The sequence below is a fragment of the Oryzias latipes genome, chromosome 18, assembly GCF_053564925.1.
Source record: "Oryzias latipes strain Hd-rR chromosome 18, Olatipes_Hd-rR_3.1".
Taxonomy (NCBI): domain Eukaryota; kingdom Metazoa; phylum Chordata; class Actinopteri; order Beloniformes; family Adrianichthyidae; genus Oryzias; species Oryzias latipes.
This window is the reverse complement of record NC_136254.1, coordinates 17,278,966-17,294,483: the sequence shown is the minus strand read 5'-3', so window position 1 is coordinate 17,294,483 and position 15,518 is coordinate 17,278,966. Positions and strand designations below refer to the sequence as shown.

General features: G+C 38.0%; 3 protein-coding genes across 4 annotated transcripts; 1 reads left to right on the top strand and 2 right to left on the bottom strand.

Moving 5' to 3' along the window:
- Positions 1–2: 2 nt before the first annotated feature.
- tinf2 (TERF1 (TRF1)-interacting nuclear factor 2) lies at positions 3–6,350 on the bottom strand. Of its 2 annotated transcripts, XM_004079836.5 has the most exons (10): positions 6,079–6,350; positions 5,638–5,840; positions 5,437–5,541; positions 4,381–4,476; positions 4,165–4,275; positions 2,391–2,514; positions 1,514–2,303; positions 1,133–1,182; positions 968–1,044; positions 3–458 (listed from the first exon to the last, which is right to left on the bottom strand). In XM_004079836.5, exons 1-10 carry the CDS (start codon positions 6,104–6,106, stop codon positions 342–344), a joined length of 1,701 nt encoding a protein of 566 aa, XP_004079884.1. In that variant the 5' UTR covers positions 6,107–6,350; the 3' UTR covers positions 3–341. The 2 variants fall into 2 exon arrangements, with proteins under 2 accessions (XP_004079884.1, XP_078792156.1); XM_078936030.1 differs by lacking the exon at positions 1,133–1,182.
- Positions 5,854–10,069, top strand: cideb (cell death inducing DFFA like effector b). The gene is made up of 6 exons (XM_004079837.4): positions 5,854–5,894; positions 6,987–7,147; positions 7,600–7,714; positions 8,691–8,849; positions 8,931–9,115; positions 9,683–10,069. The coding sequence occupies exons 2-6, from the start codon at positions 7,122–7,124 to the stop codon at positions 9,822–9,824; spliced, it is 627 nt and encodes a 208-aa protein (XP_004079885.1). The 5' UTR covers positions 5,854–5,894; positions 6,987–7,121; the 3' UTR covers positions 9,825–10,069.
- Positions 10,070–10,267: 198 nt separating this feature from the next.
- Positions 10,268–12,961, bottom strand: homezb (homeobox and leucine zipper encoding b). Its single transcript, XM_020711695.3, has 2 exons — positions 12,870–12,961; positions 10,268–11,887 (listed from the first exon to the last, which is right to left on the bottom strand). Exon 2 carries the CDS (start codon positions 11,866–11,868, stop codon positions 10,414–10,416), a length of 1,455 nt encoding a protein of 484 aa, XP_020567354.1. The 5' UTR covers positions 11,869–11,887; positions 12,870–12,961; the 3' UTR covers positions 10,268–10,413.
- Positions 12,962–15,518: the final 2,557 nt, after the last annotated feature.

Here is a 15,518-nt window from a genome sequence, read left to right as displayed (position 1 = left end):
CCTTTTTTTTAATTGAAGTTCTTTATTAGTTGATTAAATTAGATTTTGCATTTATAAATACATAAAAGCAGTGTGCTTCAAAGCATACATACAAAATACTTTCTGAATAAAACCACAAATAAACAGCAACATCAGGCTTATAATCTGTGGCATATCATGATTACAAACCACTTATTCAGATTAAATCTAATTTAAACTAAACTGGGAGGTAATATAGGATAGCTGCAGGGACTTACTAATAGTAGCAGTTGGGATTTTTTAATGTGGAAGGCCTAAGAGTATTCAAATCAATTGAAGTCCATTGAGACGTGTCTGCTGAGACTCCTGAAGGCAGTTTTCTTTCACCTGCGTCTGTTGCCAGACGACAAGTTTCTCCGGGTCGCTCCGGGTTTCCAGAACTCCCTGAGGGTGGGAACAAAGGTCCCATGTTTGGTCTTGTAGTAGCGCTTTGTAAACAGCTGGGGGAGACAAAGGCAATTAAAACAAATACATTTGAAATCATGACAATATGAATCTCTTTTTAGAAAACGTGTTAGAACTGCCTAATGTCAAACTAAAACATTTTTCTTTCAAGAAAATATGTTTGGTTAAAACAAATGAAAAGAAGCAGAAAGAAAAAGAAAAGTAGTCAAATAATCAGAAAAGAAAATGATTAATAATCACGAGTAAAACGTGTATAACTAAAACGATAAAATCCTTTTTAAATACCCTTTTAAATTTCAAGTTTACTTTAAGTTTGATAAATTCTAATTTGTTTATAATGCAATTTGAAATTTTAATTTAGTTGCTATAAGTTTTATTTATTTTTACTAATCGTTGGTATGTTTAACAGTAAAGTGTTTAAAATTTATTTGTAAACTGAAGTCAATTTGACTAGATAATACCAATAATTTGTCTCTGTTAAAGTTTTCTTAACAAAATAATAAATATAGGGGTATAATATGTCATGAAAAAGGAGCGCACATACCCGGCCTTTAAAGTTCTTAATCCCTTCATCCTCAGAATCTGCTACGTAATCGTCGACTCCGAAAAGACCTGCCATCTCTAAACAAAGAGAAAAGAAGCTGTTAAAAAAAAAAAGAGTGAAATTTTTCCTCCTATTCGTGGTTGTGCACCCGATGAAAATCATCACCTGTGTTCCTGCGCACCTGAGAGGCAGATCTCGATAAGTCAGGATGATTTCTATCAAAAGCAAAAAGAAAAATACGCAGAGCTGGTAAACTGAGCTAAAACTAAGGAGATTGGGTCAATGTTTGACAAAAACGCTCATTTCAACAGCAAAGTTTAAGTTTGAATTTTAGACGTGTGTAGGCTCAAAACTGCAAAAACATTTGAAATGAATGCAGTGTTCCAATGTCTGTTTGTTTAAAAAGCCAACAAAAACAAAAGCTTTGAAAGAAAAATCAAGAAAATGAAGACTCAGAATGCAGCAGTTTTAAAGCTACAGACGGGTTTTTACTGGAAAAACATGACTTTGTGATGCACAGTGCAAACGTTCCGCCCATCTCCTTACTCTTTATCTTCCTGGCCAGGACATTCAGGCGTTTCGGGGCTCCTTGTTTGTTTCTTTATTGAGTTAGTCCTCCCCAAAAGCCTTCCTTCCACTCCAGATAAACTGTGGCCAGAAGAAGGCAGTTTTCTGATGTGAACTATGGGCTGCTTGCTTAAACAGGAGGCAAATGCAGATTGGATGGATGGATCTCCTGGTTGGTGAAGTCCTCGGATCCCGAGCTCGCTCATGCGGGCGATCAAGACTTCTCTGCTACACCCAGTGTCTCTTTCTTCTCCCTTTTCCTTGTCCTCATCTGCTCCCTGGTCTCTTTCCCTGTGCATGTACGTGCTTTCCCTCTTTTTCGCAGATCTGGAAACATTAAAAACCTCATCGTCATCCGAGTCACTTTCCGTTTTGTCCGCTTGCTTGCGTTTTCGTTTGGTGTTTTTATTCAGCGGGCTCCTCCCGTCCTCTTCTTGTCCTTGGTCATCGTTGGGTTTTAGTTTTTCTTTAAGCAAGGTGAATTTAGGGCTTTCTTTTGGACCCCGTTGTTTGTTTGCTGCATCTTTCGGCCCGGACCCCTCGTCGGCCTGCATGGACTTTTTTCTGGCTGAGATCATGGCTGGTACCTCCTCGTTTGAAATGAGCCCAATAACAGGTGTGATGAATGGAGTCGTGTCCGCCGGCTGCTGTCTTGACGGGTTGGAGGGAGATTTGCTCGATTCTGTTGATGGATTTGATGCAGTTCTTCCGGACGGGGGCAGAGAGAGAGAGGTCAGGATGGAGTCTCCCATGTTTGGAGGCAGGGAGGCTGTGAACAACAACAACAAAGAGATGGATCGTTTGAAACATTGAGAACTTATTCTATTGTAAGAGATAGCAAGATTGTTTTGCAAACCTGCTGACTCCAGATGACCGAGGCAGGATTGATGCTCAAGCAAGATTTTAAGGAGTTGGGGCTGCGTTGCTGCTTGAGCACATTCCTCCAAGACAGGGGGGGCATTACTGAGCCATGACACCGTCTAAAAAATTGCAATTGAGAGGACAGCCTTCTAAGTGTTAAACAGATCATTATTCGTTCTGTATTACCTTTAAAGATGTTCATGTCTGAATGAGAAAATTGTATTTTGGCAGTAAGGAGTTTTACTGCCCTAAACATCTGTAATCAGACTCCGTGGATTTCACAGATCACGGTTATTTTTAGTACGTAACTCCTGCAATAAAGGAGGGAACTCTGTACCGGTGAAAAGGTAATTCAGATATATGTGTAGCTGCAGCAGAAGACATAGAAATGTGTTTCTTTCATTATTACTGGATGAGAAACAGACGTGGAGGACACAGCGCAGCGGATCAGTTTTGGCAAAAACTATGAGACGCTGTGATGAGCTGCAGCCCTCAAAGTCTCAGCGGGACGGGAGAGGATCCACTATTCATTGTTTTTTCTTTATAATGTATCGTATATTATTTCCTGACTTTTTGTCTTTAAAAATCACAGAGAGAGTTATTTTGGTCAATTTTTATTTCATAAATAGTGTTATTTATTTTATTAAAAGGATCATGCATGAAGTAATAAAACTTTATTATAGGGCTTTACAATAAAAAAAACATAAAAGAAGTTTAAAGTTTTAAAGAAAAAGACTTATTGTGACCCTCACAAGAAAACGTTTGGGGACCCGCGCTCTAGCATCCATATTGTGTTTGAAGATTTGTTGTTTTTCATTCCTACGATCATTCAAACATGAATGCAGCATTTCCCTAAGTTTAACACGAGGTTTATCAACCCGTTGGTGCAATTGGCTCTAAAATGAGAACAAAAGTTTGAACCTAAAAACTCTAAAATGCTCCGTTTTAAAATATAATTTTCAATCCAAATGTTCTCATCCAGATTCCATGTTGTTTCTTTCTCACTCCACGCATCTGCTCCTGGTCCAGCCCTTCTATCCAATTTTAGAACCCTATGCGAGTCAAAATATTTGCCCATCCCTGGTCTAAGCAGACGGCAGGCCTCTTGGCTTCTTCCCCAACAGCTTCTCTTGGTGAAAACGGCACTCAGATTCTTCAGAACTTTTAAGTCACTGGATGTCTTTCCTCCAGTTACTTGTTCGATTTTCTTCCAATAGCTGTCTGCTCTATCTGTGCCTCTGTAGTCCCGCATGGAAGTATCATAGATGTTCCAGTATTTCCTAACATTTTCAAGTAGGTTTTCATCATCTGCAGAGTTAAAAAGACACCATTTTTGGATCGAGTTTGCTCTGCCATTACATCTTCAAATTAAATAAGTGATAGACTATAATACTGATATACCAATAGGTTAAATGGCGCGATATGCAGGTGAATGGCATAAAATTCATCAGCTTATGTCACATTTTGCAGTGAGTGGGTCGATTCCCTTCCCATGGCATTGAGACCAATGAGACCTGAGCGATTGCAAATTATTATGAAGTTTAACCCGGGCATAAGGATTTTTTTTTTGGACAGAGAATTAAATGAATAGCTACTGAAGAGACTTTTAAAATAGATCAAAAGTTGATCGGAGTCAGTCTTTAACAACAAACACGCTGAATGTTTGAAGAATTTACCCATTTACAGGAGTGCAGAATCTTTTAACTGTGAATAAAATTGGTAAATCAAATAATAAAAAGAGTAAAAATAAATAAATGAATTAAAAAAACCTGAGTGAGGTTGGGAACAGGAAGCAGCTGGTCCAGTCGAATCAGAAACTCCCAAAGCAGTTTCTCCAGCTCTTTGTCAAAGTTTGGGCCATATTCTACTGGAAACTGTTCCTTTGAGAGAAAACACAAAAATCTTTTCAAAGCACGATCCTGAACAGAGAGGGGAACCAGTGACTGTTAAAGCGCTTTGGGTCGCTTTAAAGGAGATATACTCACTCTGAAGAAACGTTCCCTCTCCACAGAGTCTTTCAGGATTGTGTGTACGAAGGAATGGAAGTTCTCCACGGATTTCAGAATTTTCACGTCGTTTTTCTGAGACAAAAAAACAGAACGTATTCCAACTGCTTTGGAAAATGTCTGCTAATAAATAACACGCACACATCAAACTGTTCTAAAGCTCAAAGAATAGTGTTGTCATGTGGTTAACAGACGCCCTCATTTCTTGTGCTTCATCTTTAATATTTTTAGCGTTTCTCATTTGCCCACTTATGAAAAAACATTCTTTTAAAACCCTTTTTCTTTAATACGTTGGGGAAAATGAATGTTTTGCGTACACATTATTGATTAATGCTAAAGACATTTTGAGTTTTTGTATTATAAATATGCATCGTTTGACACACAACTCGCATTAAGTTAGAGATATTATGAAAAACTCAGGGGATGTTGTAAACACAGCATTTGTTTCACTTCAGATTTTCCGGATAGATGTTAAGATATTGGGGTGATTAAACACACCTCACTTAATGTTTTTACAGTGTAACTCATTCATTGTGGAGCAAAATGAAAAAAACTTTTCAATGTGGCATTAATTTCAGTTGATTTTGCCAGTGAGTTATTCAAAGTCCATCCTTCAAACAGCCAGGAAGACATAAAATCACTTAATGGACGAGAAGCGCCACCTGGCCATACCGCGCCTTCAGGTTGGTAGTAGGCTGCCAGATGTTTCAAGTGAACTTGATGTCTCAAAATGTCATAAGCAGACTTGCATCAAGACACAGGACTACGGGCAGAATTTGTGACAGACCCAAAGTGGAGCCCTGGCTTGAAATATTTAATCAGAATTCAGGCCATATAGGTAAAGCACTCGTGCAAATCCCTTACATATTGTGTGCAGTTAAATGGGTCAACGGCAATGACAGTATTCCTTTTTTACATTTAGGAAATCTTTAAGAAAGTAATGAAATTATTAAGATTGAGTGAAATCACAGATGTCATCTTTAACTGTTATTAGAGCCAAAGCTGTTTGTTCAGTCAACCTCAGTGTCAGTTTACCATAAAAGCGGCAGAAGATAACGGGGCTTCAGGAGGACGAATCCTTTCCAGATGTTGTGAAATTATTTGGACATCAGGCTGTGTGCGGCACAATTCCAAGATTAACTAGAAAAAAAAGAAAACAGTTTTCTTTGTTTGTTTTGTTTAAGTGGATGACTGGCAGCTGTCAACAAGAGAATAAAACCTTCTCTTGACACTCACCCGGGCTCTCAGCCCCAGGGCCAGCTTGCCCTGGTGTCTGACAGTCAGCAGCTTCGGGACGGTCTGGCAGGCTGACGTCACAAACTCCTCCACGACGCCATACTGCATGACGTCCCTCTGCTTCAGCACCTTCCAGAGCGCGGCGGACACCAGGCGGACCGGCGGGGCCAGCAGCTGAAGGGCTGCGAAGGGGAGGCTGGCATCTGCACGCGATTCGACGGTTTAAAATGTCAACAAACGCCCGAGGAGCGTCATAGGTCAAAACATCATGGCGGCGGTTTTACTTAGGGAGGACAATTACATAGTTTGGGGAAATAACACCGCAAAAATAGCATATTTTGCATAGGTTGTTTTAATTAGGCTAAACTTAGTTTTAACTGAGCTTATCAACACTATATGTCAAAAAACTTTCACAAAACATAAAATATCAGTAACACTTACCTTTCTCTTTTGGCTTGTTTATGGCCATTGTGTTGTGCGTTATGAACTAACGAAAACGTTACGTTAGAAAATATAGGTTGGCTTAGCGACTCCAAAAAAAATCGACATAAACAATCAGCATACACAAAGTTGATTCCGAGACTATCTGTATAATAAAATCGGAAAGTGCTTTTTGTTATCTCCAGCTGAGCGGTACAACACAAGCTATGCCTGACCCCGTCAAAATTCGGTTTCTCAACTTCCCGCCTTCTTTGAGAAGACAATGTCCGCTTCAAAACATGGCTTGAATGCCACAGACGGGCGGTGCTTTGGGGCAATGGCTCTTTCCTCAACGCGAATAAGCTCCACTCAAGCGGGTTTTCGCATGATTTAATCAAACGCATTCCAAATATGTTTCCGGATGTGACGTCATCGGTCAAGCCCATATTTAATGCCCAACCTTTAAAAAACAAAAATAATAAACAATAAATTTAAAAAGAATAAAATAATAAAAACAAGAACAATATCAAGTTTTATGTTATTTTATGTATTCTGAAATATTTTATATAATTAGTATTAAAACAATTTTTATGATTATAACTAAACCAATCAAAATATTTAAGAAAAACTAAAGTTGAATGTAAATTAGTATGTTTTTATACTTTTCAAATTAAACTTGGTTGTTGTCACTAAGATGATGATGATTTAAAACCAGCAAAAGTGATTTAGTACATAAGAGGATTTGTGCTAGAGGGAGACCAAATTTAAAGCATGTTAATGTGAGATGTTCAAATGTTGTTTTATAATCAGACTCAAACAAAACTCATCAGCTTCTCCTTTCATTTATGAGCCCAAGAATTGATTAATCAGCTTGAATTTAACTTGAGCACTGATACAGTCATTATGAACTTTGCTCTGTTCTCCTTTAGATCTGCATTATCTCCTCATCAAGAACAAAGTCCAGTTTGTGTCACACAGTATTTGTCCCACACCAATATTTTGTCCCAAACAAAACACCCAGAAAAGACAAGGGAGCAGAAGGGGAGAGCAAAAGACTGGCAAATATGGAAACCACGTCTTCATTGATCAAGTAAGTTATACATGTTTGTTTTTTTAATCATCGTTACTCTTTTTTTTAAATAAGAAACACAGCAAAGAATAAGTTAGAAGATGAAGGATACAAAAAGGAATTAAAGGTTTAAGGTTGAAGTCTAGCTGACAATTGAAATAGTATAACCCAATTCAACATATCTCATATAAAAAAGGCAACTTTGGAACTGATAACAGAATTTTAGAAAAACTCTAGATACAAATTTCTGGAATGCTGAAAAGTCCTTACCGAGAAGGAGGGTCTAAGGGCAGGGATGCCCAGTTTAGTGTAGTTTGTTTAGTTTAGTTTAGCCATTTCCTACTGAATTCTATGACTTCATGCTCTTTATTATTCATGTTTATTAAAGAAATACCGGTATGAAGCCCATTGAGATGACTGTTGTTGTAATATTGGGTTATATAAATAAAACTGAATTGCCGGTTTGTCATTAGATCTGTAACCAGGCGAGTGTGGTCCCCACCGCAGCGGCCTTTCAGAGTGTGCTGCCAGAGGAGGGAAACTAAGAAGGGTGTCACGGCTGGAACCCTTGAGGAGCTAAAGGAGAAGGTGGGAGAAGCCTCAAATGATAAATCATGGGGAAAACTTTTCTTTTACTTATCTTAGTACAAAAAGACCAACATGTGAAAGAATTGGGATAATGAATCTTACATGAAATGGGAAAATAGAAATCCCATTTTCTTCTGTTTATGGCTGCACTCACTATGTTGTAAAGCTAAAGGAAATACATCATGCAATAATACTTTTTATTGAGTATTTAACAATGGAAATATTAAAATGTGTAAATCCTATCATGTCAAATTTGTTATTGGAAAAGGAAAATTTACTTTTTAGTGAGTGGTGCTTTAAAAACAATATCAGATTGAATATTCTTTATTTCTTTGACGGAAAAATATTTTGTGTTGATTAAAAAAAAACATCTTTATTGCGAGTAACTTTTTTTTATCTTGAAATCACCATTTCACAAAAAATACATGATTCCAGTGGCATAGACTCTTTTTGTTAGATGTTTTATGTTCATTAATATGTTTTTCTGAAGGAAGGAAAACCAAATAGAATAGAAAATAGAGTAAAAGTGGTATTCATTTTGTCTCAATAGAGTCAAAAATCCCCCAAAGGGAAATAGTCCTGGAGTTATGAAGCTTATTCTGACTTTATTTAGGTGTTTCAGTTTGACAAAATACCATTATTTTAGGCCGTAAAGGATTAGTGCAGGTCTTATCTGTTGAAGCATCAGTAAAGTTTATCCATAAAATACGTTTTATGAAACTTTTACATTTACTGCAATGTAATACATTTTTATGACTGCTGATCTGCTCGATTGTGTCAATATGAAGACTAAAATTTGAAATATTGGTTGAAAAAGTTGCAGCAGCTACTGGAAAACGTTAGATAAAGTTTTACTTGATTTTTTAGGGCATGAATTTTTAGGGTATGAATGCTCTGTTTTAGTGTTGTGTTGCACGACTAAAGCATAAATGTCAACAACATGTGTAATAAATGATTGTATTTTTTCCACCAAAAGGCTTGCCAGGCTTTGCTGATGTCACTGTCAGCATTATCTCTGTGTCTGGTTTGTGAGGAGGACGGTACAGAGGTGGACTCTGATGAGTTCCTCATGACCTTACCTGACAACATCATGCTCATGGTGCTGCGGCCGGGACAGACATGGAGCCCACAGGCAGTATGTTAGATGAAAACCTTCTTTTTATTGCCTGTTTCATGTTAGAAACATTAAAGGCCTTCATTACTATTGTTTTCCCAGGGTTCTGTTGTGCTCAAAGACCAAAACAAACCTCGGACCGGAAGAGACATAGCCCGAGTCACCTTTGACCTCTATAGGATAAGCCCCAAAGATGTGTTTGGTTCCCTGAATGTGAAGGCTACATTTCAAGGCCTGTACAGTGTGAGCGCTGACTTCCAGTGTCTGGGGCCCAAGAAAGTTCTCAGGTGAGCTAAAGGAAAGAAACAAGAAACATGGGGAGGGGGGGAATTAACCTTTAAGTTTTTTTTTTAAGATGCACAATGGCGCAGTGGTTAATGCTCTTACCCTGGTTCAAATTTCAGTTGGGACCTTTCTGTTTTACATGTTCTCCATGTTCATGTGTGGGGTTTTTCTGGGCACTCCGACTTCCTTCCACAGTACAAAAACATGCTTCACAGGGTTTTTGGTTTCCATAAATTGCCTCTTTGTGTACAGAGAGTGAGACTGTATGGCCCTGCAACAGGTTGGGAACCTGTTCAGGGTGTACCCCAAAAGTAGCTGGGATAGGCTTCAGCAACGCCATGACCCTGAAAGAGATTCAGCAGGTTCTGAAGTTGGATAGATGGAAGTTTTCCACATTTTTTACCCATTCTGCAATTTTTACAGTGGAAAAGTTTTGTTTAATAAAAGTACTTTTGATAAAACTAAAAATAAAAAAAACAATAAGAAGTCTTTTATTCCCTCTGTCAGTAAAAAAACAAAAACCCACATAAGTCTGTCTTGACTTGCATTTGTTTTGGTTTTGTTTCCAGGGAGATGCTGCGTGTGGCTTCCACCCTCCTTCAAGCTGCAGGACACTTACTTATCACGACAGCGTCTATGATCCGTCGCATCATTGAGGGGACTGAGCTTTGGCAGCCGCAGAGAGCCGAGTACACGGCCAAATGGAACTGACAACACTGTCTTTCATGACTTTTAAAAATCCAGGCCTGATATCGTGTACCAAAAGGTAAAAGATATATATTTGTGTTAAACCCTTTAGTATCTGTGTGTAAAGCAGAAAATTTGCTTCCTACCTTGCAGTACTTCTTTGATAACGCAGTTACAACGAATGTATTCATTCCTTAGCTGATATAGTATGCAAAACATTTGCCTCCAAATTGTTTAATCAAGAATAAACTTTTCTTTTGCTGCAAAAAGTCCACTTTTATCATTTTTGTGCATTAATTTTACAGAACAGTCCTCCAGTTTTTCTGATCTTTGTAAGACCTACTCCAATGAGTTATGGGTGACAAGAATGGGGGGCGGGGTTGCTACGTGCCAACTATCCTGGTCACAATTTAGAGGCGAAATTTCAAACTATTCATGTCTTCAAAAAAGAGAAATCACTCATTAACTCATGTCTGAACCAACAATGAAATTCCTTTATTTCAACCACAGATACATTTTTCTAACAAAAGGGTAAATAAAATGTATTTAGAAATTCAAAAGAAACATTTTTTCCACTAGAACAAATATCAACATTGTAGCTTAACAGATGCCTTCAAACCTTTTTCTTATTTTCCATCTTTGTTATTATGTTTATGTATTGCCTGTACTTTATGTTGCCCAGCACCTGCTTGTGTTGCTCATCATTCATCCAGGAAGGCTTTTGTTTTTTAACGTAATAGCGCATATCACCGAACCACTGAACCAAACTGGAGCGACTGAGGCCGGTCTCCTTGGTCAGGTGATAGTACAGCTCGCTGGTTGGATACTGGCAGTTTGAGAACGCCTTCTTCAGCGTGGATAACTGAATACAAGTCTTTCTTCTGCCAACAGTCTGAGAAGGATGTGGAACTTTGTCACGCTGCTGTCTGGGGAAAGTGGTCTGATCGTCCGAAACGGGACTGTTGCTACCTTTTATGAGCTCCTTTAGTTTTCCTATGTCAGTGACTAAAATGTCATTTTCTATCTCTTCTTTCAGCTCAGTTTTCCCGTCTTTGCTTTCATCAAAGCTGCTGTTTGCAGGGTTTGTCATAGCAGGGTAAAGAGTGTCACTTGTCTCTAGTGGGTCTGTGTTGTCAGTTTGTGTAAAAACGTTAAAGAGTTCAGTTTGAAACTGAAGGGAAGGTCGGGAGGTGGCACCCAGTGGGTCATCAAGCAGAGGAGGGCTCTTGTTGGCAGGCTTTTTCCGGTCTTTTTCCGGTCTTTCTCTTGTTCTATTTAACTTTTTGGTTTGAATTGTACCATCAAGCACAGAGTCTTGCAGTGTGCTCTCACCTGTGTTGGATTTAAACATCTGAGGTGTTGTTTTCTCAGCTGTACCTTCAATGGTTTGCTTCTTTTTCTTCCTGTCAACAACAGACTTTTTCTTTCTTATTTTGGTTTTATTTTCCTTTAACTTTCCCTTCTTCTCATTTCTTAATGGTTGCGCCTGCTCTGGGTTTTGCTTCATCTCCTCACAAGTTCCATTTGGTCCCAATCTTCCCGATCTGTCTTCTACATTCTGCTCCTTTGTGGAATCTGTGGCCTTTCCTTTTCCTTGATTTTTTATGCTGTCTTCATTTCTCCCTATTTTCTCTCTGTTTTGTAATTCCTCATTTCCATCATCTCCGTGTCTGGCACTAATCTTTCCGTAGACTTCACGGATGTCTTCATAGTCCCAGCTGATCCCATACTCCAGTCTTTTTGCCATGAACCACACCTTCACCTGGTCTGGGTGCAGGGAGCAGCGTTGAGCCAGAGTGACAGTCTGTTCAGCTGTCAGATAAGGAAAGCAGTCAAAGGCCTTCTCCAGCTCAGGTTGGTCTTTCTCCTGTAGCTCAACCTGGTCTGAGGTCACCCATATCACCTTCTTGGTCTCAGCGACCAAAGGCAAACACAGTGGACGGCTGAGATTTGTTCTGTGTGTCAGCGGAGCATTTTCACCGGAACTGGACAGAGTTGGAGTCTCGCCAATTTCAACGGGGGTCCTCTCTGGAGCCCTGGGGACTATTCTATTTGAAAGCTGTCTCATCTTCGCTTGGAAATGACTTCTGCAAAACACAATAAACATAAACAATAGGGATGCCTAATAGTATGCGGTTGTTATTGGTATCTCCTGATATTTATATAGACATTTATCAAACCAACCATTAAAAAAAAAGATATTAGGGACCCTAAAACCAACCTAAGAGTCAACTATAGTGATATCTTTTTTTCTAAACATTTTTCAAACAAATTATCTGAAGGAGTTACACTTAAGAAAATCTTCAAAAAAAGGACATATCTATCCACTTAAACATATTCTTTTCTTCAGGCAAAAAAACAGACATGAATAGAAATGAATATTGATTAACTGGTGCATTCATTGAACAACTTTACATATTTCATGGCTATAGTAACATTTTCTTGATGTTTAAGCTAAAAAATCATTTAGGCTATAGACATGAGCTCTACACATGCTGTTAAGCCTATCATAAAAAAATCCCATGACTGTTTTAAAAAGCATTTATTAATAATTTTTAAAGTGTGACTACTATTTAGAAAGGCAGCACGAAAAATGCTCAGTTTTTATTTTACGGACACTCGTTTTTCATTCAAATTCCATAAACACCGCTACCTGTGTTTTATAGGTTATTATGATAATTTTGAAAAACGTTGATTTAATGATTAAACGAGCTCAATGAATATGTGGAGCTTTTCCTTTGGGGGCTTGAATCAAAGTCGTTTGCTATAGTTATCTAATATCTATAGCCAGATTGTGTGTGTGTGTGTGTGTGCGTGTGGGTGTGTGTGTGTGGGGGTGTGTGTGTGTGTGTATGTCCGTGTGTGTAAGTCCTTCACACTTAAAAACAACCACTTAACTTAATTTCGCATTAGCATAATGCTAAAGGAAACTAACTAGCTCAGTACGCATTTTAAAATAGCTTTGCGAATTTTTTTCTTTTTCTTCTCCCATTTAACTAAAAAACCATCACTCTTCGAGTTTTTCTTCGGAAAGAAATTACAAAAAAGCAAAAACTAAAGAATATTTACCTAGGTTTGAATAAACGTCTTAATGTGGCGTCTGCCTTCTGAGTCCACGTAGTAATTTTATTGTGAAATTAAGTAAATATTATTAATTAAATCATGTAGTCTTGAAATTATAACCAATATCTTATGAATTGGTTAAAATATTATTATAAAAATTAACTATTTAACTCTTGTTGTACTTTTAAGTTAAAATACAAATAAGGTATAAAGTTACTTCCTTTTATTGTTAATATTATCCCTCTAGGACCCTGTTGTTATTATTTGACTTCTGAAATAATGAAAGTGTCTTTTTTCTTTCTTCCTTTTTTTTTGGGAAATGATAAATTATATTTAGAAACATTGCTGAAATGAGCATGTCCCCAATGACCAAACCTACTTTTTCATTGATCTTTTACAATCACCAAAATAAAAGTACCAATGATGTGTGATCCTCCCCTTTTTATTAATAATGGTTTAGTCCAGCTTCTGAAGCACCCAGGAACTGACATCACTGAATATTTTCCCACTCACAATTGCATTATTTCCTACCCATATTTAATTGTTTCTTTTGTCAAATTGACACCGTCAAGCTCGACCTTTCTGTTGCATGCAAAAATTATATTTACTGTGGTTTAGGGAAAATAAACAATTGTCTTGGAAAAATATATTGATTACTTGTTTTCCTCGTGCCATATGATGCTACATATTCTAGCTAATGTAGACATGAGGCTGCTTTTAGTTAAAATATTCACAACTTTCAACCCTGGAACAAAAAAAGAACACTGTTTCGGGGTTGAATCATTGTTCACGGCTGAAGGTTGGACTTAGAGTTAAAATTATTTAGAATCAAATAAAATATACTTATAATTACTTGTATTGCACACTGGACAGGTGATAACCAAGGAACTGGAACCAGTTGTACAGTGAGGCAAATAAATATATGTATACCCTACCCTGTGATTTTGCAAGCTCTCCAACATGGAATTCATGTAGGGGTTTATCAATTTCGAAAATCTTAGGTGCTTGTCCATTGTGTGAGACATAGTCTAAAAGTAATCTGGGAATCATATCAGTCTGTCATTCAAAATTCTGACCATCAAAGACCTATTAGTCCGCCTTTAAAGTCCACCTCCACTCTGCTAATTATCCTATATTAAAAGCACCTGTTTGAGGTTGTTGGCAGCATAGAAACACATGTTCACCCCATATAATCAGTAAGACTCTGACTACTAACATGGCCAAGACCAAAGAGCTATCCAAAGACACCAGAGGCAAAATAGTAGACTTACACAGGGCTGTAAAGGGCTACGGGACAATTTCCAAGCAGCTTGGTGAAAAAGATCCACTGTTGGAGCAATTATTAGAAAATGAATGAAGCTTAACATGAATGTCAATCTCCCACAGCCTGGGGCTCCATTCAAGACCCCACCTTGTGAGGTCTCAATGATCTCAAGAAAGGTGAGGAAACAGCCCAGAACTATACAGGAGGAGCTGGTCAATAATACCTGGACTAATAAGTCATGGTTTGTAATCATGCATGGTATGGAAGGTTCCTCTGCTCAAACCACCACACACCCGTCTAAAGTTTGCCAATGACCATTTGGATGATCCAGAAAAGTCATGGGAGAAAGTCATGTGGTCAGACGAGACCAAATAGAACTTTTTGGTCTTAAGTTTACTCACTGTGTTTGAAGAAAAAATAATGATGAGTACCATCCCAAGAACACCATCCCTACTGTGAAGCATAGAGGTGGTAGCATCATGTTATGGAGGTGTTTTTCCGCACATGGGACAGGACAACTTTACTGTATTAAGGAAAGGATGATTGTAATGCGAGATTTAAAGGAGCAACCTCCTTCCCTCAGTTAGAACATTGAAGATGGGTCGTGGTTGTGTTGATTAAAACTGTGATTTAATGCAGTTTGATCCCCACATTGAGTTTGACCTAATGTGCTTGACTAATGAAGAAGTTATGCTTTGTGTGCAAAAAACCTTCAACACGCCCTTCTAAGAAGAGGAGCATATTTTTTCTAAATGGAACTTCCCATCAACCCAGTATTGACCTTGCCTTGCAACAGCCCAAACTAAAAATTACACGTGTACTAACACCATATAAGAGTATAAACCTTAGACTAACCCAACCCATGTAGCTTTTTTTTTTTTTTTTTTTTTTTTGGGCTATACAAATAAATTGAATTGAATCCTGAACTAAATAACAGGAGGTGAGCAGCCAGAAGCACTTTAGAGTAGGGTGGACTTCTGTCACTGCTCTCCTTGCGAGAAGTCCTACTCGGCTCTTGTCTCTGTTTGCTAATACTGTCTTGTGTTTTCAGAAATAACTTTGAAACTGATCTAGAGAAGTTCTGTGTGGAGGAGTAGGCCAAAATCACTCCTGCAGTGTGTGGAAACCTGGTGAAAAACTACAGGAAACGTTTGACCTGGGTAATTGCAAACAAAGGCTAATGTACAATATATGAGCATTGTTTTTTTCAGGTGTTCAAATAATTATTTGATGCAGAAGCATATAAAGACATTATTAAAAAAAATCATGCAATGTGATTTCCAGATTACTTTTTAGATCACCTAAGATGGGTTAAGGGGGAGAACTTGCAAAATCACAGGGTGTTCAAATACTTACTTGCCTCACTGTAAATGTCCTCTAAAGCTTTTACT

Excerpts from the sequence above, each read along its gene's own strand:
- tinf2 (XM_004079836.5), bottom strand. The coding sequence starts at position 6,106 with ATGGCCATAAACAAGCCAAAAGAGAAAG. Across the intron at positions 5,841-6,078 it reads AAACAAGCCAAAAGAGAAAG|ATGCCAGCCTCCCCTTCGCA; the intron begins GTAAGTGTTACT and ends AATCGCGTGCAG. Across the intron at positions 2,304-2,390 it reads CGGTCATCTGGAGTCAGCAG|CCTCCCTGCCTCCAAACATG; the intron begins GTTTGCAAAACA and ends TGTTGTTCACAG.
- cideb (XM_004079837.4), top strand. The coding sequence starts at position 7,122 with ATGGAAACCACGTCTTCATTGATCAA. Across the intron at positions 7,148-7,599 it reads ACCACGTCTTCATTGATCAA|ATCTGTAACCAGGCGAGTGT; the intron begins GTAAGTTATACA and ends GTTTGTCATTAG. Across the intron at positions 7,715-8,690 it reads TTGAGGAGCTAAAGGAGAAG|GCTTGCCAGGCTTTGCTGAT; the intron begins GTGGGAGAAGCC and ends TTCCACCAAAAG.
- homezb (XM_020711695.3), bottom strand. The coding sequence starts at position 11,868 with ATGAGACAGCTTTCAAATAGAATAGTCCCCAGGGCTCCAGAGAGGACC.